At 37.6% G+C, this 25,310-nt stretch overlaps 1 protein-coding gene across 2 annotated transcripts in view; it reads right to left on the reverse strand.

Annotated features, from left to right (window-relative positions):
- Positions 1-25,310, reverse strand: part of LOC136260803 (uncharacterized) — a 119,272-nt gene that overhangs the window by 45,652 nt on the left and 48,310 nt on the right. For both annotated transcript variants that reach the window (XM_066054672.1, XM_066054673.1), the window contains one exon: positions 16,128-16,226. In XM_066054672.1, coding sequence (XP_065910744.1) covers positions 16,128-16,226 — 99 coding nt within the window. The remainder of the gene's footprint in view (positions 1-16,127; positions 16,227-25,310) is intronic.

Raw genomic sequence — 25,310 nt, forward strand, 5'->3', positions numbered from 1 at the left:
GCCTCGGTTTCTATGTTGCATCACTCAAACACCTCCAACTCAGCATTTATACCTTGAAGACACTGGGATGCGATGTTTAACTATAACATACAGTTCATCAAAACTGCAACACTATGTTTATTATTAGTGTAAGGAATAAAGAAGTTAGTAGGGATCTCATAACAGTAAACAAGGGATACCATCATCTTCAGTGTTTACACAAATCAGATACACAAAATTTATGCTACCATAATGAGAATACAGTCACAATAACAATAACACAAAATATTTATCTTTTACAACATAAATCAATTTATCATGATTACTGCACAGCCCTACACTACAGGTACCTTAAATATGTACCCAACTCTTCTAAGTTACGTTTGAATTAACCAGTTTAGTATATAAATCACATACAGTATGTGGTAGGGTACAGCTCGATCATACATAATTGTTTGGGTAATACCCCGTTCACACTATCATCTAGCTTAGGTACAACAGGGTAAGGTTCATTTCAGATCATGTCATGCCAAGCTACACCCTGTAGGCCAGCCTGGAATGACAAGACAAGGTGGGCAGGCAAGGGTTGGCCTGAGATACTATGTAGTATAGTAGGAAGCAATGTGAATGTATTTCAGGAGGGCACTCAACATATTCCAGTACAGTCAACTCAGGTTAACAATAATACTTTGTTTTCGTTGGACTTGTGGATCAAGTTACTACCTGGTCTGGTTTTTCGTTTACATTCCACAGAGCTTTAGTAATGTGTTTCTGAATCCCTGCTACACAGGCTTTCGGTAGTCTTCTTTGTGGGTCTCTAGTGAGAGAGTGACTAATAATAGTAATAGCAGGAGCTTATCAATGCCAAATGCGCCTTGCAACACTTGTGACGCTTGTGATAATAATAATCAGCCAGTGTTTTCCATGCACTAAGCATTCCATAGTATGGCTACAAAGCACACTGTGCTTCTAGTAGACTCTGTTTCAGTTCCACTGTTAGTATTCCTGGCAAAAGGGCACCCACTAGCTTTAACAAATTGCAGAAAATCTTACAGGCATTTCAGCTAGTTCTACAAATTTGTAACTAAAGTTCTAGCACGTTTTATTAAGCACTTAAATAAATAATAGCTTACTGTACACTTATTATTATTCAGTGTGCACACTATTGAGCTCGTGTCAGCTGCAGCAATGTGAACAAGAGCCAACCGAGTTTGCATGTTAATTGAATAGAATTTCCACAACTAAACATAAATTGATGCAATCTGTGTAGGTAGGAACTACTAAAGTTAATTTTGTTGTCTATAGTTTGACATGTTGCCCATAATACTTGTCAATGACATGTATACCTCAGTTATAACCCCTGGGGACCATCTGGTGTTCAGGTAACTGAAAAGTCCATAACTCTAAAACAGTGTGTAGAATACAGAACTGCATGAACTACCACTTCAATCATGTGTTTAACACAATGACACAGTTATCCTGAAATGGCCATGAGTATATGCAGCAACATTTTTAGGTTACAACTTCCAAGCGATCAAAACTACCATTCATATAATTTATATTTAAACTATACTCTGCAAATATACAGTTCCAATGTGTGTAGACTAGAACTGAACTCAGTGTGAGAAATAACTGTTGGACAACAGAAAATAGTCCATTTCCATGCAAGCTAAAGTATTCATGGTATGGTACTGAATACTAATTTATTACACGTTGCACAACATCAGGTGTCCTTTGGGAGGCCTTAAAATGTATTCAAACCTATGGGACTAAGATCTTTACACTTCACGGGAGCCCAAACCATACTGTTTATTCTTATTATAAGAGCGTACTTTTATAGCAGCCACTATACTACAACGACGTGAAAATTGGAAAGATACACTGTGTTGTGATCGAGAAATCAGCAGTCTTGTGTCAAATGGTAGTGATACCTTAAGTTTTAAAGGATGCATCTTACCTAAAACAAGGTATTTTTACTCTTACAAGTATAGAGGATCGTTAGGCAACAAAACATGGCCACTAAACCTACTGTAACAGGTGAAATAATTGCCTAGTATTGATAGAATCACAGCAATGAAAGATCGCCTATTTCTGCAATAAAATTTTGCATAGCGTTGTTTCCAGCCTTGTACAAACGTAGTAACAAAGTTTATCTCACTAAGCAGACTTTCTAGATGCTGAAAACAAAGTCACTAGAGTCTTCTGCCATGCTAAAGTCACTTCTTCCCGCTATACAACACAGCGAATCTTCACAAACTATATACCATCGTGATGCTAACAACCTGATGATTACAATTTCGTTGTCAGAATAAGAATAAACGGTACAGTTTAGGCTCCCGTGAAGATTTCTTAACTCACTCCAATAGGCTTCAATACATTTTAAAGGACACCGGATGTTGCACAATCACAATTATTAACCACCACATTCCTTAGCCCTTGTGTGAAAATGGGTTATTGCTGACCAACTACACTACTTGTCAAGCCATAATTAAATAGTATGGACATTTTAATTAAATTACATGCCAGTATTTTTGGTTAGTGGTGACCACAAGCATTGCCCAAGGTAAACTCTGAGGTTAGTACATGTCTAACCAGTGGACCTGGGAACCAAGGACACAGAGACCTGTGGAAATTAAATTTTTTGTGGAATTCATATACATTAAACACGTCACATTGGTTAGTCTCACTTAGTCAGATTACTCTTTCTCTGTGACAGTACCTCACAGGATGCCTAAATCAATGAGAAATTATAAGTGCCTACACCTCCAGCAACTGGGAATATCAATCAACAGCTCGGTACTACATTCTAACAAGTCATTGCCTTTGTATGCTACATGACACATGAAGTCTCGTTTGTTGAGCTGCTTGTATAACTTGTATGTAGTGATCACTTCACTAAAACTATTGCATTTCTTTTACTTGCACATTATTTCTGAACTTTAGTAGCTACATATAGGCAACATAATAGACTATTAGGCTCATGAGTGGTCAGCTACAGATCCTTTTCACAGGCGCATTTCTAATTGACATAAACATTTGTGGGACACTACAACTGGAGAAAAGTTGTTTGGTCATACAAGACCACAAACTGTGACTTGCAGAACTACATACGTATCTAGTGCAAGTATAGAATCTAGAGACACTGTGAAGTATATTCCAAGAAAAGTTTGGTCCCAGCTGACGTCAGCAGGTCCCATATTGTTGCATAGTTCCCGTGCAGGCCCACTGTTTATACCAGAAGTAAACACTGAGGTTAATAGGGTACTTTGTGGTGCTAGCGTACTTGTCTCAAGTTAAACACATTACAGTAGTGATATATACACTGTATGTTCACACTATGATACAGACCAAAGTGCTAGAGCTATTGTAAAATATTGTAGCAGCACTTAGCTAAGTTTGATCACATAGGGAAAATTCATTTCACTGAAGGAAACTTGACTTTTGACAAAAGTTCTTACCACTCTTTTACCTCAAAAGCATCTGTAAAAGAATTGATTCCATAGAAACAATTGCCTCCCTTCTATGTAACCAGTGCCTCACTGTCATTGGGTGGCTGAGTAGTGAACAGTTCTACAGTATATTGGTGGGCCCAGTGTTCGAAACAAAGAACTGAGATGATAGGAAAGTGGGGAAGAGGAAACAGCAAAAAAATGTCCATGTATCCATGCAAATCAGTACTCAACGTTCACATTCAATATCACTAGTACGTGTATATGACCTCCCTTGTTTCACTGCTTTTTATTTCTATGATCCTTTTAATCTTCAGTACACTTGTTTGTTTACTTTATTTTGACTGCTGAATTTGCACACATCACATTAGAACGGAAGGAACACTGCCAGGCTTATTGGACATACACCCCAACTATCAACTACTGAAATAGCAAAGCCCATTTTCAGCTCTGTTCAGCCTGTTACAAAGAGTTACAAACAAAGAACACTAGGAGTAGGACTTCTGCATTGCAACGGAAAACTTGGACAACTCCTGTCAAATGTAGGGAAGCCATCATGCAACGCTACCATGAATCGACAGTTTCGCACTGTCAGAAAATATAAATGGAATACAAAGGAGGACACAGGTAAGTCCATGAAGCATACACTCTACATATTGAGGTATGCCAACCAAAAGACACCTATAGGGCTGAAGTGACGTCGAATAGTGAAAAGCTCAAGCCCATAGCCTAGTGTTGTGAAACGTTACTGGGTAAACCAATAACCAGCCAGTTAATACAGTTATCGGTTATTTTTTGTATAACTAAATAACAAAACCAGAAAAAACTACTATATGCCTGATTTCCTAATAACTGTGATCCATTCTGAGATGACTAGCAAAGTGAATTCAGTCCCATAGCAGGGGACAGGTAAAATATCAACTTTACACAGTGCAAATTTTGCCTTCCAAATTTTGTTGGTTCCCTCATTTAGTTATGCTATGGTTGATTTCTCAACTACACTAGTCATGTAAAGCATTCTTAAGTAGTTTCTACAAGTGTACAGGAAAAATTAGAAAATTTATATTTTAATAGAATCATTATAAAAAACAAGGGAGGTCATCTGCAGCTGTATACTTGGACACTCGTTCTCGTAAACTGCTAAATGGAATCATACAAAAATTGGTGTAGACATACCTTGCATGTGGCCTAACTATACCTCAAAGTTTGAGCCAAAACTCTTATCTGATTGTTGTGCTAGACCACATCAAAGTTGTTGCTCGAAATCATATATTCTCAGACAAAATTCAAGTAATGTCGGACACCAGTCAGTAATCCCACATCAAATACTTTAAAGACTTAGCACCAACACTCCCCGCACATACAAACATAACACGACACATTACTGCATGCTTTCCTACACAAACCTCCCTTCCACCACACTAAGCTCTATAACATTACGGCGTGCAACCACAACATATTACAACAACAAATCACTTTACAGACCAGTTATACAGACACACATACATATACATACAACTCTTTGGGGGGAGGTAGGGAAACTGAGGTATGATACACCAGCCCAAATAGGCAATGTGTATGTGTTATCACTGTCACAGCAAACTTTACATAATACATCCAGTATTACTTATGTCAACCCAGCAGCAGCAACATTCAGCAACCACATTGCAAACATACAATTGTAACACGTATTGGCACATTCAGTTGTGACACATTAAATTTTAATGATGGTTTACATTTGGTGATAACACCACACAGCCTTGGACTAGGCAGCTATTAAGTTTAATTATTCAGCAATTTGCACCCAATTTCCCCCAAAGCAATTGTAAACCGTTAGACGAAAATTGACAAAAATGTACAGTAACTTAAGTACATAAATGTATGTAACACTTTCACACCTCAGATCAAAGGAATTCCAGAGGATACATTTGCCATGTATACCTCAACACAGGGAGACATCTAACTGTACACCGGTGTACGTTGAAATGTATCCTGGGAAAGTGGTTGCACTTCTAAAAGAACAAGCCACTTTCATCAAAGCAAGTATGGCTGTTTATTATAACAATCGTAGCTACAACGTTACTTGCTGTCTATCCATAAACCAATCTTTCAGGCATGCATATATAACGAATCCAGTGATTCCACTCATATTGGCATTAAGGCTATCACCCTTAACTGAAGTGTTACATATTAGCTGTAACATGGGCACTCGTGATTTGCCAGAAATGTATGCCCGCAATCCTCGGGCTGCGCTCTTGGACTTTGGGCATATATTTCTGGTAAATCACTCATGCCCATGTTACAACTATAAAATATGATACAAGCACAGATATAATACATCAATTAATATGGTAACTAGCATTACGTAGTAATTATCTGCAACTAGCATATTATTATACAGTGTATATATGCAACAACATGTTATACAGTGCACCTATGCTGCGACATGTCAACCAATACTATATAGTGAGACAACATCATTACTTGACTTGTAATGCAAATAGCATATACATGGGTAATTGACTATCAATAATACCCAATGAGAGTGTATGAAAGGCGTAGAATAGCTTGTGCATATGAACCACATAATAACAAACAATTAACATTAACTATGAGATGAGTACTGTGTGTTATCATTGTTATACAGTTACATAACAATGAAACAATGAGTGTTTATACACAACAGTCATTCATCATGCCAGAACAACAGTCACAACAAGCACTACCTTCACTGTGCAAGCATTTAGTCACAGCAATATCAATTGCACTAAATCTCGGTCTCAAACAAATGAAACATTCATACACAACAGACTAGCAAAACATCAGTCACGCCAAGCACGACATTCATACACAACAAATGTTACATTAGTACACTGTAGCCACAAAAAATTCTCAATAGACATGTAACACCACAAATTGTGAACACACAGCAACAACACAAGCCGTAGCAAGCACAACATGCATACTCAACAATTGTCAGTCGCAACAAACTCAACATTCATATGCAACAGACATATATACGTACATAGCAAACATTAATCGCAACAAACATTGATCGCAACAAACATTGATCGCAACAAACATTGATCGCAACAAACGTAACCTCCATACAAAACAGACATTCATACACAACAAACAAAAAAACAATATCGGTCCCAACAAACTGAACATTCATTCAAAACAGATACTCAAATGCAGCAACAAACTGAACATTGATACACAACGAACGTTGATCGCAACAAATGTCAGTAGCAACAATTATCTGTCGCAACAAATATCGGTCACAACAAACTCAACAATCATACATAACTGACATTCATATGCAGCAAACATTGATCGCAACAAATGCAACATCCAACGTTCATATGCAACAAACTTTGATTGCAACATTCATACACTCATACTCAACAAACATTGAATGCAACAAGTATTGGTCACAACAAATGTAACATTTATACACAACAGCCGCACATACACAACAATTGTTTGTAACGCAACATTGGCCACAACAAGCACGCCATTCATACACTAAGAATATAAAATTAGTTCACAAAAGGCATGCCCACAACAACATTAACGACAGACGTATTCTGTAACACCAAAACCACAAATTGCAGACAGCAACAAAGATGGCTGCAGCAAGCACAACATTCATACGCAACTAATACTACATTTACCCTTTATTACCGAATGGCTAATATATTGCCAAAAAAACACATGTTACGAGTGCCCTTTATAAATGGACCCACAACTCCTTCATCCTAAGGGCTGCGAAGTTGAAATAACCACCAATTTGTTGAGTAGGCCCAGGTGTTTCTAATAAAGTTTAACACGAAGCGATAAGAACGAGTATGGGGTACTATCAATACTTATAAACACACAAACACGCATCAAAAACAATTGTACCTGTTTAAATTTCGATAACTTTCGCTCTGAGCATCATGGTGTGTTCTACTAAGAACAAAACTATTCCTCACGTGATAAGGATTCTAAAAATATACTGTATGATGTAACCGGGGGTTATAACAAGATGGCGGCGTCCATCTTTCGCTGCTATGGTGAAGAATAACAATGCGCCTTTCTTCACTTCAAAGCGTGTGAGTTATGTGTTTTGTTGTAAGGTTTTTAGATGTTTGGGTAGAAGGGAAAGGTGGCTTTCATATGGTATATAGCGTTCTGTGTTAATTAATGGGTGGGGTCCTCATGTATCGCGCAAAGATCACACAAGCCATAAAATTTCATTTCCTGAGGTTTTTCTGCGGTTTTACAAAATAACTTCAGTAAGAAAGGGTTAATACACCACAAGTATGTACACTCACAACAGTCATGTTTTGTAACACAGATACCACAAACTATGAACGGCCATGACAATGTGTACAGATACATCCTCAATGGTAACACACACAGTTTTGATGTATAACCCAATGGCATGGCCAGTAACTTTTGCATCCCACCTCGATTGCAAGGAGAAAACACAAAATAAAGGCAGTAAAGCTTGAATTAGGTACTTTGAGGCAGCAGTTCAGTTAAACACCAAACAGCGATGTAGCGGATAATGGAATGGCAGTACACTGAAGGGTAATGAAATATAATATTCATAATTTTGGTTAACAAGTGTTCAACCACTACATTTCAACAATCTCTGTAATGATGCGATAATCACTTGGCCATCTGCAGTATTGATGGGAACGATAAATGCACATGAATGCGGTAAGAGATTCTAAATGTGCGATCCAGGTTAAACTTGGGAGGCAGTTCTAATGTGACTATGCACAATGAGAAATAGATGTAGTAATGGATTGCCAGTACAACGAACGTGTGTGTACTATAGGCGACAAGCAACTATGATTATGATAAATTGACATCATGGCAGTGACAATTATACATGCACCATGGTATGTGATCCAATGGGTAGGGAACAATGTTAACTGTAGATATGCATATTAATTGTTAGCTATTAATGCACAATGGTGAAGAATGTTGAATGTGCAATATAAGTATTATTACAAGTGGAATTGGGTAAAACAGCACTGGTTAACCACTTGCCATCATGTAAAATCTCACTGGGCTCCTCGTAAGATGGAGCATTTATGTATATATTTTAATCCCTTAATGGTAGTCTGATGAAAACAGGAATTCCCACTATCACTTCCCAGGCAAGAGCGGGAGTAGTGAGTCCCATACGTGTCATACTGGAGGCGGCACGAAGGAGGATCAGTGTTACGTATATTTAAGCTCCCTGAATGATGGATACAAAGTGCAGCTATGGAGCTGTATGCAAGATAAAGAAAAATCAATGCTGGGTTGGAATGGCGATTGCAGTGATGAGTCAGTTTTGTATCATATCTCCATGGTCTTTATCTCGATTCCTTTCAAACCACCAAAAGGCACTCCTACGATCGTTACTCCATCTACATAGCAATTTTCAACTCATTCCATGAAGCGGTTAACCCTGTAGGCGTGACAACAAATCGATCTTGTTTTACGCGAATAATCGGTCATAACTCCTGAACCATTCATCGGATTTGTACCAAATTTGATGCTAGGATTCGCCGTTGGACTCCCTTTCTGTGTGCCAAATTTCATGGCGATCGGAGTACGCGTTTGCTTGTTATAGCAATTTTTGCAAGTGTGCGAAAAGACGAAGAAGAAAAAAAAACAAAGAAAAAAAAATGAAACTTTGGCAGCTCGTATCTCGGAAATGGCTGGAGCGATTTCCTTCAAATTTGGAATGTAGACTCCCCTGGCTGGCGGGCAACTGTGTAGCAAATGTGGTTCCAATCGGATAAGTGATCACTGAGATACAAAGGTGTGAAAATGACGTTTTCGTTCTTCCTGTCAATATACTCACGGGTATGGCGCGCCGGCTCCTTGGGCCGCACGACACACTACCGTGTGTCTTGATTTAAAGTAGTTTAAATCAATGAAAAGTACAACATTTGCACCAGAAATAGCTGGAGCCAAGATTCAATCAGACAGCACAGAACAATGTGTCTGAGAATAGAGGTAATTACATACTCGCATATTTCATATCATAACTATCCATAAAGGTGATGGAAAGAAATAAACTATGGCTCTGCTGATAGCCAATGAACAGCTTTATCAGATGGTGTCAGTAGGAAGTGGATAAATTATTTGGTGTAAAAAGCATTGGCTATTATCCGAGAAAAATGAGAATACTAATTTTCTTGTGAAAACTTTAATTCACTTTAGTTAGCTAACCATAAAAGATTTTTAGCTCAAAATTGGAGGTTCAGATAGGCTATGTGTAAAGCATGTCCACAATAATTTTCATACAATTTGGTATAACCATGTACGAGAACCAGCTGATAGCTTGTGTCCGAGAATAGAGGTGGTGACATGCTCGCACAATTCCGATCACAGCTTCCTGCAAATAAGATAGAATGAAATAAACTATAGCTCTGCTGATAGCTAATGAATAGCCCTAACGGATGGTCTTGGTGGGAAGCTTTTAAAATCCTGGCCAATCTGGCTTAAATGGATCCCGCCAAAAACTAGACACAAGTCGCTTTAAATCCATTTGCTCAGCATACTCGAATGTCCTGAAATGTAGATAGTCTAAAATGCTTCCACTCTTCCAAAGTCTTTCACAAAGCAACTTAAGTTTAAATACACCAATGTCTGCACCAAAGTATTAGAACAAGTCTCCTGTCATCTGTAATCACGTGGTAACATCCTATGAGTCACATCATTGCTGGGACCATAGATAATATATGGATATTATCTATGCTGAGACGTTGAGCGGTCGTGAGGTCCATTATAGCTTGATTGATTTTTAATGGTGTGAGCTTTTACTAACTGTGTCTTGCTGCTTGTCAGATGTTCGACCGAACAAGCCTCCAAATAGTCAGTCAAAATGTGATTTTGCTTGGACTATGGTCGATGGCCGACTGTTATTTCTGACACTGTATATTTGTGTATGTGCTTTTCTTTCATTTTTTTCTGTGTGTGTGTGTGTGTTTGCCTTGCCAGGGTTCCAGCTGCTTTAAAGCTCCTTGGTACACTTGCATATTTACTTCCTGTACATTTGTCTTAAAACCATATAACGATGTATAAATCAATCAATTACAATCTACGGGTATAGGATAATTAAAGGGTAAAGATTTGCACATGATTACAACCAGTTAACAGCATTTCCAGCCCATTGTCATTTTCCATTGTCATTACCAGGATTTTCCAGATCATGAAGAAAGGGCTTTTCCAGCTAAAAATTTTCATTCTTGGCATCATTGGTTAGACACAAAGCCCAAAAATGACTAACCCAAAAGTTTCTATGAAATTTTAAAATTTTCTATTTAACACAGAATTTTATGCTTACTGACTGATGCCTTTAGCCAAGCATAACTTGACAATGTATAAGGCTACAGGCTAGATTTCTTCACTGTTTGATGTTATTTCATCTCGAGATGTACCTTTTCACCAACTGCAGTACATACGTACAATACACGTTTGTCATTGTCCTCCTTTGTGTTCCACTTCTTTTTGTTAACAATGCAAGGTGTTGATTTGTGATAACACATGTGGCTTCCCTATGGCTGTGTTGACTATTATGCTTATCGCTTATGTTTTCTTAGTGCCTGGATTGGTTGCAGAGATGCTTCTTGTACTGTTCTTCGTTTGCAACACTGTGTAACGGGTAAAGCAAAGCTGAAAGCAAAGTTTATTGGCCACTTCCCCTTCCATTTCATTTGTCATAATTATGTTATAAAAAGTAAGCAAAAAAGTAGAAGGAAACAGCAAATTAGGAAATTTAAGTTGGATTAGGGATAAAAGAAAAAAAAGTGGTGAAACAATGGAAAAAGTGGTAGCAAGCTAAAACAAGGAAGGTTGACTATGCCTGCAGACACTAGTGGACCTTTAGTCATGGTTATAGACTAAAGTTTAGGGTTATTTAATGTCTACTAGTATATCTGCTGCAGGAATAAGCAACCTCCCTAGTTACACTGAAACATCTGGAATCTGACACCTCTGTGATCCAGAATACCTCTATATAATTTGACATTGTTTTGTATACCAAAAACACCTTCTCTATGTAATACTACAGTGAAACCTCTATAATCTGATGCTCATTAGAATAAGAAAATTGTGTTGGATTAGCAAGGATGTCGGATTATTGAGGTAGTATTATATAGAAAAAGTCTTTTAGGTATACAAAACAATGTCAGATCATAGGGATTACAAAGGTGTCGGATTAGAGAGATTTCAGTGTACCACAATAATCTGACATCCTTGCTTATCCGAAGCAATTTTCTTATCCCAATTAGCGTCGGATTATAGAGGTTTCATTGTACTACTTTTTATTCCCTTGTTTCACTACTTTTAAAAATCCCTGATCTCACTTTGTTTTTCCGTAATAGGACACAGTGACTCAAATCTTTATTGAATCCACTATTTTTCTAGACGTACCAGGCCCATGCATCAACATGCCAACAATGGACTAAAAATACTGGTGCTTAGTACCTGGCTATCTTCATGCAACAGTGGAACAATTACAACGCCCGGACAGTTGTTGGTATTGTTTACAATGAAAAGGCATTACTTATGCAGATTAATATGTGACCGGATTTGCGAAAAGGTACCTTTTTCACACATAAAATTTGACCCATTTTTTCAACTTTCAAACTTTGTAACTTTTGTATCATTGCAAGCATGTGTCTGTGATATTTCATGAGTATGCCTACATTATGTGGCTACATTTTAATACAAAAAGAAAGTCAATCAGTGCAAGGAGTCAACAGTTATGGCATTTTGTCTGCTGGTATGTCAAATGTGTGAAAAAGGTACCTTTTCGCAAATCCGGTCACATATAGTGGCCAAACTTTATAACCACACTACAATTTTGTACTCCTAGTACTCCTTTGAAGGACACACAGCTGTATCAAATTAATGCTACATCACAAACAACAAGTATCACAACTAAGTGGATGGTTGAAGTGTTACATCATTCAGGGCTCAAACCAGACAATTTCTGGTCAATATTAAATATTTCTGGTCAACTTTGTTGCTGTCTGGACAATGTGTCAGAACACTACTACATCACAAACATAATGCAATTCATTAAGCAATTTGTTGATAGTTTGTGGGTGACCACAATCTAAAGGGTATATACCTCAAAACAAACTTTGAACCAGCCTACTTGTACTGCTATGAAAAGTGCCAGACATTGTGCAGATCAGTTTTAGACAGTACAACATAATGGAGAAGAACCAGAGGCTGGAGATGTAAAGACTACTCAAGTACTGATTGTCTACAGTAATTTGTGCTATAGCATTCAGATGATCTAACATGCGTGCACAAACACACACACACGCACACACACATACACGTAACACTTTCACACCACAGATCAAAGGAGCCACCTGGGCTACAACTGGGCAGTGATTATAATGAGGCCGAAATCGACTGTGGGAATCAATTAATACTCACATCATTAGGATGAACAACTTAGATTTCACCATGAAAACCACTCAGACAGAGAGTATTTTGTTATCATTGCCATCCTCCTAGTTGAAAAACATTGGGCTAAGGTGAGAACTAAAGCTATAGCTTCTTCACAGATTGTTTCAGCATCTTTTCAAATATGGACATGCCCCCATCATGAAGCTACCACTCAATCTACATGGAGAAACTACTCTACAAGCAAGCTTACCTATCTAGGCCTTTAGTGAACTCCATACTTTTCCATAAATGATTGAATAGCACTGACTAAAACATTAAACTCGCATAACCGATGATATCTCTAGGATATGTCCGTTCATAGTAACTGAACGTAACCAGAACATACTAGCTGCTGACCCATAATTGAAAATTTTAGGTATGCATATATCATACATCCAGTGGCTGCACTCATATTGGCTTAGGTGATTGATCGCACTGTTTGGGCTTTGCTTGATTTGTATGCCCTTGAGCCTGTGGCTCTCGAGCATACATATCAGGCAAAGCCCTCATGCCCATGTTACAACCTGGTTGGATAACAGTACTGCCACAATTAACTTAATTGTTAACAAATATTTCACTGGGAGTACTAAACTGTAAATACAGCTTTTGGCTGATCATATTCCATTCATGGTCACTGAGATATACTGTATGTACAGTGGTCCCTCTACTATATGAACTTGTTGGGCCCGGAGTGCATTCAGATAATTCAAAAGTTTGAAGAATTTGTATACATTTGAATTTATTTGATCCCTAATAAGATTTTCAATTTTTATATCTATTTAGCAAAAATCCATACTGCATCAAAAGTAAAGAATGGCACTGGCCAGACATAATGCACACTATGACTATCAATTACTGGAAAGCGTTATTGCCACTTTGCTTCAATACCAGCTTTGTTCCACTTGTTATACAGCATTACAAATGAAGACCGGTACAAGAAGCACTTCTGCAATCAATCCAGCCACTACAGAAGTTGTGATTAAATGTGTGCCTCCAACTATCAATTCTGGGAAGTAAAAACATTAACCATTTTCCTTTTTTCAAGTATACTCTACTCGTTATAAAGTGTTACAAACAAACGAGGAGCAACTCTGCAATCAATCCAGTAACTACAGAAATCATGGACAGTTCTTGTGACTGCCAGCTATACTACGCGTTACCATGAATCAAGACTGGAGAAAGAAAATGGAGGACAAAGGTATACATACATAAATATATGATACGTGCACTATAGTTGCTGCTAATTTCAAAAACTAAGGAACATTTCTATGTCAGAAATCAAGCCCGTAGCATAACCATAGTTGGGTTATCAGGGGTGATTATAACTTTTTTCTATGTTGATCTGACAAATATCAGATTAGCTTTATGGTTGATTTGACATCCCTGCCAGCCAATCAGCCAACAACACTATTTACCTCAAAATATTTGTTTACACTAAGGTGTACAGTGCCCCCACCTGGTTTGTAAATCTCTTAGCAACAAAACACTGTTTTATGTCTACTAGAATAACTATGCAGGTGAGAACCACAGCCTACACAGGTTTTCTTTGTTCTTGCAAAATATTCGTGAGGCGATTCCAACCATGCGTACCTGTTAGTGAGTGTACAGGGCAAACGTGGCATCTAGTGCAACTATAAGCCGAGGTAATGGTATGAATAATGAAAAAGCTGCTGTAACAACGATGATTCAACGACTATTTTCTCTGCTGGTAGTTGTATCAGATACCATATTTGCCCTGTAAACTCACTGTCACGTACGCATGCGTGAAATTGCTTTACAAACACTGTTGCAAGGACAAAGAAAACCAGTGTACACCTAACCTTACCCGACCTGACAAATGTCAGACCAAACAAGGAAATGAGTGCTTATCTTGCTAATTGGTTGGTAAATATCCTATGGCCAACTGTTATAGTCAACCCTTGCTTGGCAAGGCATCAGTAAGTTAGCAGAAAATTCAGTTAAATAGGAACTTTAAGTGTATGACAGATACCCACTGGAGGTTTTTTAGTAGGGTTGACAACCCGAGGGCACGGTTTGGTCACTAATTAATGCCCGCCAAGGTGCCAAACCAAGCTTCAACCTAATAAAAAAACAACAGAAGTGACAAGCTTTATAACAACTGGCGATGAAACAACAAGCTTTATAACAACTGGCGATGAAGCAACAAGCTTTATAACAACTTGCCACGAAGTGACAAGCTTTATTACAACATGACAAACTGTATTACAACTGGCCATGAAGTAACAAGCTTTATAACAACTGGCCACAAAGCTACAAGCATTATTACAACTGGCCATGAAGGGACAAAAGTTGTAAACAGGTGCAATAGCACAGCTGAAGTGTGTTGATGGTCTAATGGTGACAGTGCTGACAAGCAGATGAACGCAAATATGCTTGCTGTAAATTCCACAACACCAGTAGTTTCACTGATGGCTAGCTAGTTATGAATGTGGAACATTGTTGGGGTAACTGTAATATGCATCGAGCAGCTGGCTTGCTTGGTTCAATGGCTAGATTGGTCAAGTGCTGGTATGGCTGATGAAAGTAAAACCCAAATCTCACTTAACCATACAACCACTAATTAAATCAGTGACATAGAAAACACTTTTGAAGTGTTGTCCATTTGTCTAAAGCAGCTTCCTGCCTATTAAGGACAAGAAATCTTGGTCCGAAGTGACATGCTTAGATAGGTTCCACTGTATTTAATGTTAAATTAAACTGGGCCTGCAAAAATATGGCATGTGGGCACAAACTATACCCAGTCACACAACGGGTCCTATCTCAGTTCTGGAATAGAATATCTGCATTCCATAACTTGCATTATAAAGCCAATTAAATGAGTAATAAGTGCTGAAAATTTCATAGCAATAGCTTAATGTTATCAAAAGTTATGATCCATGAAAGTATAAAAAATTTATGTACCTACATACATGCCCTATTTTGCCCAGTCATATTTTCTTTTCAAGGGTCACTTATTTCTTACTCAAGCAACCTATTATATATCATAGAGCTAATCTTGATATTTGTTAATTTTTGAGGCCGAATGACAATTTCACGGAAAACTACATTCACAAATAGAAAGATAGTAAGAAGCTGTCTTAATGAGGGAACATTACATGTATACATGATTATGGTGTGTGTCATTCATGCATTGTAAATTTTTATCCCATATATATACAGTATACACTGTACACATGTGGTTGTACCATATACACTTTAAATATTTGACAATATACTTACATTGTCACTGTGATCAAGCTTTGCTCCTTTGTTTAACAAAAACTCAATGCTCGCAACACTGCCACTTTCTGCAGCTCTGTGCAATGCAGTCTGTCCAATCTGTAATAACACAAAACACATTGTTATGTCATCATACTCAAAATACATTGTATATCTAAAATACACACGACCACTCTAATAGAACAATCACAATTGTATATTGTGAGGTAGTTTACCATTTAGTCAGTTAGCTACTATTATTAACATATGATGTAGTGAATAGTTGGAAGTGTTAAATTTGGTGTATCTACAGAGCCCTGTTCAATTACTCTAACAGAACACACATTTTAAACAAAATACTCTAATAGAACAGTCACCTTCCCAGTTTAGATAATGGAAAATTGATGGTCAGATAATTGAGGGACCACTGTATCAAGAATTCCTTTGCCACTTATAAATGCAAATTATCTGTAAACAAGGCCAAAAAATCCAAACATTTAAAGGGGTGCCTTACTCGGGCAATTGGAAACAGAGAAAATTAAAACAGAAATGGAATTATGGAAATGCAAAGTGGAAATGGTGAAATCTAGTAAACCCTTGTCTACTGGCCACCTCTTACAGACAATATTATTACAAAGACCATGCACCTCTTTGTAAAAGACCACATGAAATAAAATAAATAAGCCACCAAACAGGTAAAAAAACAACTTTAGGCTCCCTCCTTGTGTTTTCATCTAACCCATAGTCAATAGACTACAAGCCACAGAGGTACCCAGATAACAGAGGTTTGGGTAAGGGAGGTTCCATTGCAAGAGCCAGTAAAATGTCAGAATTGAGTCACAAGTTAGTTACACAAGCTCCAACTACAATATCATTCACATTATCTTTGGAGCTCATACACAACAAGTGCTTACATGGAACTCAACATCAACAAAACTATTATTTATAGAATTTTATCACCAAATTGGGTGATGTGCGACATTTGGGAAAAGAACTATTTCATTAAAACTTTTCTATACTCTTCACACCTAATTTAGCTGATTACAAATTCTTTCCCAACAAGAGTCCTTTAGGAAAGTGAACATAAAACTCTGTACACTACTAACCTAACAAGTAACTTTGTAATATGTACCTGTTATTATTTGTTCTAAGTAACCATGGTGATACAATAAAATGTTTCATCATACAAATGTAGTCAACAGTAGTCCAAATAAGGTGAATATCTAATTTTCAATGGTTATCTTGTAAGGCAGCACAATGGTACTACTCTGTGTTTTGATATATGTATGCACATGAGCTAACAATAAAAATCAGACATGTACACATTCAGTTACGTAGTTTGAACACTGTATGTGTATGAACAAAATTTCAAAGTAAATTAATTTTCACACATTCAATATTAAACCGGGACTGCGAAAATAGGGCATGTGGGCCCAAAATATACAATGAGCCATATCTCAGTATTGGAATAGAATATCTACATTCTATAACTTGCATTATAAATGAGTAATAAGAGCTAAAAATTTAATAGCAACAGCTTAACGTTATCAAAGTTATGATCCATGAAAGTTTGAAAAATTAGACAAATTTTATGTGCCCACATACCTATTTTTGCTAGCTCGGTAATATTTTCATTTTGAGGGTCACTAGTTTCTTACTCAAGTAACTTATTATATATCATAGAGCTAATCTTGATGTTTGAGGCCGGATGACAATACGCGGAAAACTATGTACACAAAATCTACCAATATTACATCCCTTCAAAGTTGTTACGTAATATGGTAAGTCATCCATATCATTGGGCTGCACACATAATACTATACACATGTTAACTTCAAAATTGTTATTGATATTAATGAGATCACTACTAAGGTATTTGTAATTTACCACTAGGTCTGGAATGAAGGTCAAATTTTATCTTACAAAGCTTCTTGTAAGTGTAAGTGTTACAAGCTACCAAAGCTACTTAGCTTTGTTAATTATGTTATTTTAGTAATTGGTGATCAAAATCGATGACTATACACCCATTTTGGCTTTGTAACCATGGATACTGGTATGTCTGATTAGTCAAAATACCATGCACTTCCTGGAAACATGCAACTGTCAACTGTCATGTATACAGCTGCACAAAGTGTGAGACCAACACTGTATTATACAGTACATGTAAAGTGAATAGAGTTCCACATCTAAACGCAAATTGATAAAAATATCTGTACGTGGGAACTACTAAAGTTAATTTTGTTGTCTACAGTTTGACATGTTGCCCATAATACTTGACACATATACCTCAGTTATCTCAACCCCTGGGGACCATCTGGTATTTAGGTAACTCTGAAAAGTCCATAACTCTGAAATTGTATGGAATTAATACAGAAAAGTGTAAACTACCACTTTATCATGTGTTTCTTCATATTATGACACAATTAATATCCTGAAATGGCCACATCCACTATGGTAACATTTTAAGACATCCCACACTATTACTAAGGTTTGTATAGCATCATCCAATATGTATAGAATAGACTGCTTCCTTAAAAAATTTGTAAAAGAAGTGAAAGATCTGCTCTATTGGAGTGATAGGGTGTTTCGATCTTGACTGGCCAGTTTCTGGAAACCACTCAGAAACTGTCCTTAAGCCGGCTTTGTCCTTCCACTGCTATTCTACATGTAGGGAGTTGTGACTGTAGCCCTTCTGTTTCCCTGTCCTCAGCTTTCATCATCCCGTCCCCATTTTACCCCTCTTGGTCTACATCCCTGTCCCTGCCCTGGTATTACCCTACACCTGTATTGGTGTCTTACCTAGAAAATGGGCTGCATTGCTATAACATGACAAGCACTATTACAGCAATTATGATAGCTATATAACTCCACTTTCACTTTTTAAAAATGAAGCCAGTTGATCAAGTCTTGCTCGTGGTAGTCACTTTTGATATGCCTTGGGTAGTAGTTGCGGGGATACTTGTCTAGTCAAGTGTCTGGTGCACCAATACAACTTACATGTAATTAGTGCAGTACACCTACAAAATTTTTGTAACCAGTTAATTGCCTACCAATAATTGGCAATAACTGGTTAATTAGTTGTATGTAGTAAAGTGATATTGGCAGACATGATATGTACTCAACAAGCCAGCTGGAAGGTTTAGGGTGGTACCAAAGTGACCATCAACATCTTGTCATCAATAACAGTTATTACAATCACATATTTACTCATGCTTTCAGGTTATGTTGTGATGTCAACACTTATCAGCAGTGGTAATTTATGGTTTACCAAGTGGGTGGGCAAAACTGATTTAAAGGTTTCTTAATAATTTATCCCCCTCACCACCAAATTTGTAGAGGCTCCAATCTACTGTTTCTAAACTGCTGTAACTTACACACTATACAATATACTGCTATAAAACTATATATCAAATTACTTGTTATAGAACAGGTAATTCGATTATGAAGTTGTTGTTTATACAAGAGCAACCACAAATCCATTATATAACTTTAAAGTACGAAAATCGATCTAAGTGAAACCAAACGTGAAATTTCACTACTTCACTGGCTAGCACTGTTTATAATAATACAATAAACATCACTAACCTGTTTACAGTTGAAGCGATTATCTCTAAGTCAGGTTTTCCAGCATTTGAGCAAGTGCGCATGTGCATACAGGTACGAGGTTACTGTTTCGAGGCGTACAAAAGTAGCAATACGCCACTCCAACCTATATAATCCCTCTCCTTATTGTTTCTCTTTACTAGTAGTGCCATTATCACGACGAAGAATCATCTACAATGCTTATTATGGACATTCCAAAAGTACGCAATTGCATCATCTAACCGTACAATAGTGCACAGGAGACCGGTTATACCTGTTCTCATTCACTTAAGGGTGTGCCCACTACAGGATAAGCGCAGGGACTACTAAAATGCTCGACTGAAGTTACAGACCGTTTAGAATGTGATACTACGGGCATTTATAATCAAAACCGCCATATGGCGGTTGTGGAGGTGAGAGGGTCAACTAGTTTAAAGATTTCTTAACTGATTATTGGCTGACCTATACAACACTGGTTAATTTGCACACTGGTGCACAGCACTATATGCAATGCTGTCAAAGGTACTGTCACTAATTTCTCTTACTCAAATTGATGCAATACTTGTTGATAAGCAGTGTGTATCACCAGTAAAAGTGTCATCTCAGCAGCTAAGCCTTGAGGAGAAGGTAAATTTTTGAGCGGAGCTTTCCATGAAGCCTTTCGTATACTCTTCACTAGCAATGGTGCGAGGCATAGTTACAATACAATGTCCTTTTCACTGCTATCTGACCATTTTCTAACACAGTTAGGCACTATATACCACTGTTTTCGAGGCATAAATTATGTTTAGTAGGAGGTGTTAGAATGATACAAAAAAAATCTTAGCTCGCCTCGGTTTCTATGTTGCATCACTCAAACACCTCCAACTCAGCATTTATACCTTGAAGACACTGGGATGTGATGTTTAACTATAACATACAGTTCATCAAAACTACAACACTATGTTTATTATTAGTGTAAGGAATAAAGAAGTTAGTAGGGATCTCATAACAGTAAACAAGGGATACCATCATCTTCAGTGTTTACACAAATCAGATACACAAATTTATGCTACTATGATGAGAATACAGTCACAAAAACAATGACACAAAATATTTATCTTTTACAACATAAATCAATTTATCATGATTACTGCATAGCCCTACACTACAGGTACCTTAAAATCTGTACCCAACTCTTCTAAGTTACGTTTGAGTTAACCAGTTTAGTATAAATCATATACAGTATGTGGTAGGGTATAGCTCGATCAAAATCATTTTACAGTTATATACGTAATTGTTTGGGTAATACCCCGTTCACACTATCATCTAGCTTAGGTACAACAGGGTAAGGTTCAAAATAAATTTCAGATCATGTCAAGTCCAGCTACACCATGTAGGCCAGCCTGGAATGACAACAAGGTGGGCAGGCAAGGGTTGGCCTGCGATACTATGTAGCAACGTTGAAACCGGGTCACTACTGCTGACCCGGATGACCCACTGACCCGGATTTGACCCGGATGTGACCCGGATTAATTAAAGCCGAGACGTGTTTCGGCTAGTCTCGAGCGAGCGAACGAGTCTACATTTTGAGCATTCGATTCATGTTGAGTAAATATTGCAACTTCAGCCTATCTGTACTCTAATATCTATGATCTGTAGGTTGAAGACCAAAAAAAAAAAAAAAAAAAGTCTTCACCTACTGACAATAGCTACCCTCGCGTATGTTGGTAATGCGATAAGTGGGCGTGGCTCACGAAAGAGCTACGCGATAGCGTTTAGAAGTTTCCACGTTGTCAAACAAACAATTTCGTTTCTCACGTGATCCAATCCGGGTCAGACCCGGATAAATTGTAAACCGGGTCAGACCCGGATGACCCAGAGAAAATGTGACCCGGATGACCCGACCCGGTTTCAACGCTGCTATGTAGTATAGTAGGAAGCAATGTTTCAGGAGGGCACTCAACATATTCCAGTACAGTCAACTCAGGTTAACAATAATACTTTGTTTTCGTAGGACTTGTGGATCAAGTTACTACCTGGTCTGGTTTTTTGTTTACATTCCACAGAGCTTTAGTAATGTGTTTCTGAATCCCTGCTACACAGGCTTTCAGTAGTCTTCTTTGTGGATCTCTAGCGGGAGAGTGACTAATAATAGTAATAGCAGGAGCTTATCAATGTCAAATGCACCTTGCGACACTTGTGAAGCTTGTGATAATAATAATCAGCCAGTGTTTTCCATGCACTAAACATTCCATAGTATGGCTACAATGCACACTGTGCTTCTAGTAGACTCTGTTTCGGTTCCACTGTTAGTATTCCTGGCAAAAGAGGAACCCACTAGCTTTAAAAAATGCAGAAAATCTTACAGGCATTTCAGCTGGTTCTACAAATTTGTCACTAAAGTTCTAGCACTTTTATTAAGCACTTAAATAAATAATAGCTTACTGTACACTTATTATTATTCAGTGTGCACACTATTGAGCTCGTGTCAGCTGCAGCAATGTGAACAAGAGCCAACCGAGTTTGCATGTTAATTGAATAGAGTTTCCACAACTAAACATAAATTGATGCAATCTGTGTAGGTGAGAACTACTAAAGTTAATTTTGTTGTCTATAGTTTAACATGTTGCCCATAATACTTGACATGTATACCTCAGTTATAACCCCTGGGGACCATCTGGTGTTTAGGTAACTGAAAAGTCCATAACTCTAAAACAGTGTGTAGAATACAGAAATGCATGAACTACCACTTCAATCATGTGTTTAACACAATCACACAGTTATCCTGAAATGGCCATGAGTATATAACATTTTTAGGTTATAACTTCCAAGCGATCAAAACTACCATTCATATCATTTATATTTAAACTATAGTATGTTCATGTTGAGCTGAACCCTGAAAAACAGCTAAAAATTAAAAGTGGATTTTTTCTCAATAGAGTTAACATTTCTGCCAACCAGATGATTATTGGTAACAGCAAAGGTGTCAACAACAGACATGTACGGTTTGGCTCCATTACAAGTTCGGGAAAGGGCTCTAATGGATACTGTACTTATATGGCTTCTCCATAGGAAATGTATTGTGAAAATTTTGATTGGCTGTAAATATTATGTCAAACATTTGAACAACAAGATTTTGAAATATTTTTAGTGGATCAAGCAGTACTACAAATGAGCCAAATTTCAAGATCATGTGTAATTGCATCCATGAGTTATTAAATGTTTTTGAGGATTCAGCTCAACGTGAACATACTATATACTCTGCAAATATACAGTTCCAATGTGTGCAGACTAGAACTGAACTCAGTGTGAGAAATAACTGTTGGACAACAGAAAATAGTCCATTTCCATGCAAGCTAAAGTATTCACGGTATGGTACTGAATACTAATTTATTACACGTTGCACAACATCAGGTGTCCTTTGGGAGGCCTTAAAATGTATTCAAACCTATGGGACTAAGACCTTTACACTTCACGGCAGCCCAAACCATACTGTTTATTCTTAGCGTACTTTTATAGCAGCCACTATACTACAACGATGTGAAAATTGGAAAGATACACTGTGTTGTGATCGAGAAATCAGCAGTCTTGTGTCAAATGGTAGTGATACCTTAAGTTTTAAAGGATGTATCTTACCTAAAACAAGGTATTTTTAGTCTTACAAGTATAGAGGATCGTTAGGCAACAAAACATGGCCATAAACATACTGTAACGGGTGAAATAATCGCCTAGTATTGATAGAATCACAGCGATGAAAGATCGCCTAATTCTGCAATAAAATTTTGCATAGCGTTGTACCCAGCCTTGTACAAACGTAGTAACAAAGTTTATCTCACTAAGTACACTTTCTAGATGCTGAAAACAAAGTCACTAGAGTCTTCTGCCATGCTAAAGTCGCTTCTTCCCGCTATACAACACAGCGAATCTTCACAAACTATATACCATCGTGATGCTAACAACCTGAAGATTACAATTTCGTTGTCGGAATGAGAATAAACGGTACAGTTTAGGCTCCCATGAAGATTTCTTAACTCACTCCAATAGGCTTCAATACATTTTAAAGGACACCGGATGTTGCACAATCACAATTATTAACCACCACATTCCTTAGCCCTTGTGTGAAAATGGGCTATTGCTGACATACTACACTAATTGTCAAGCCATAATTAAATAGTATGGACATTTTAATTAAATTACATGCCAGTATGTTTGGTTAGTGGTGACCACAAGCAATGCCCAAGGTAAACTCTGAGGTTAGTACATGTCTAACAAGTGGACCTGGGAACCAAGGACACAGAGACCTGTGGGAATTAAAATTTTTTTGGAATTCATATACATTAAACACGTCACATTGGTTAGTCTCACTTAGCCAGATTACTCTTTCTCTGTCACAGTACCTCACAGGATGCCTAAATCAATGAGAAATTATAAGTGCCTACACCTCCAGCAACTGGGGATATCAATCAACAGCTCGGTACTACATTCTAACAAGTCATTGCCTTTGTATGCTACATGAAGCATGAAGTCTCGTTTGTTGAGCTGCTTGTATAACTTGTATGTAGTGATCACTTCACTAAAACTATTGCATTTCCTTTGCTTGCACATTATTTCTGAACTTTAGTAGCTACATATAGGTAACAGAATAGACTATTAGGCTCACGAGTGGTCAGCTACAGATCCTTTTCACAGGAGCATTTCTAATTGACATAAACATTTGTGGGACACTACAACTGGAGAAAAGTTGTTTGGTCATACAAGACCACAAACTGTGACTTGCAGTATCTAGTGCAAGTATAGAATCTAGAGACACTGTGAAGTATATTCCAAGAAAAGTTTGATCCCAGCTGACGTCAGCAGGTCCCATATTGTTGCTTAGTTCCTGTGCAGGCCCACTGTTTATACCAGAAGTAAACACTGAGGTTAATAGGGTACTTTGTGGTGCTAGCCTACTTGTCTCAAGTTAAACACATTACAGTAGTAATATATACACTGTATGTTCACACTATGATACAGACCAAAGTGCTAGAGCTATTGTAAAATATTGTAGCAGTACTTAGCTAAGTTTGATCACATAGGGAAAATTCATTTCACTGAAGGAAACTTGACTTTTGACAAAAGTTCTTACCACTTTTTTACCTCAAAAGCATCTGTAAAAGAATTGATTCTATAGAAACAATTGCCTTCCTTCTATGTGACCAGTGCCTCACTGTCATTGGGTGGCTGAGTAGTGAACAGTTCTACAGTATATTGGTGGGCCCAGTGTTCGAAACAAAGAACTGAGATGATAGGAAAGTGGGAAAGAGGAAACAGCAAAAAAATGTCCATGTATCCATGCAAATCAGTACTCAACGTTCACATTCAATGTCACTAGTACGTGTATATGACCTCCCTTGTTTCACTGCTTTTTATTTCTATGATCCTTTTAATCTTCAGTATACTTGTTTGTTTACTTTATTATGACTGCTGAACTTGCACACATCACATTAAAACGGAAGGAACACTGCCAGGCTTATTGGACATACACCCCAACTATCAACTACTGAAATAGCAAAGCCCATTTTCAGCTCTGTTCAGCCTGTTACAAAGAGTTACAAACAAAGAACACTAGGAGTAGGACTTCTGCATTGCAACGGAAAACTC

This window comes from Dysidea avara, chromosome 7 (genome assembly GCF_963678975.1).
Source record: "Dysidea avara chromosome 7, odDysAvar1.4, whole genome shotgun sequence".
Lineage (NCBI taxonomy): Eukaryota > Metazoa > Porifera > Demospongiae > Dictyoceratida > Dysideidae > Dysidea > Dysidea avara.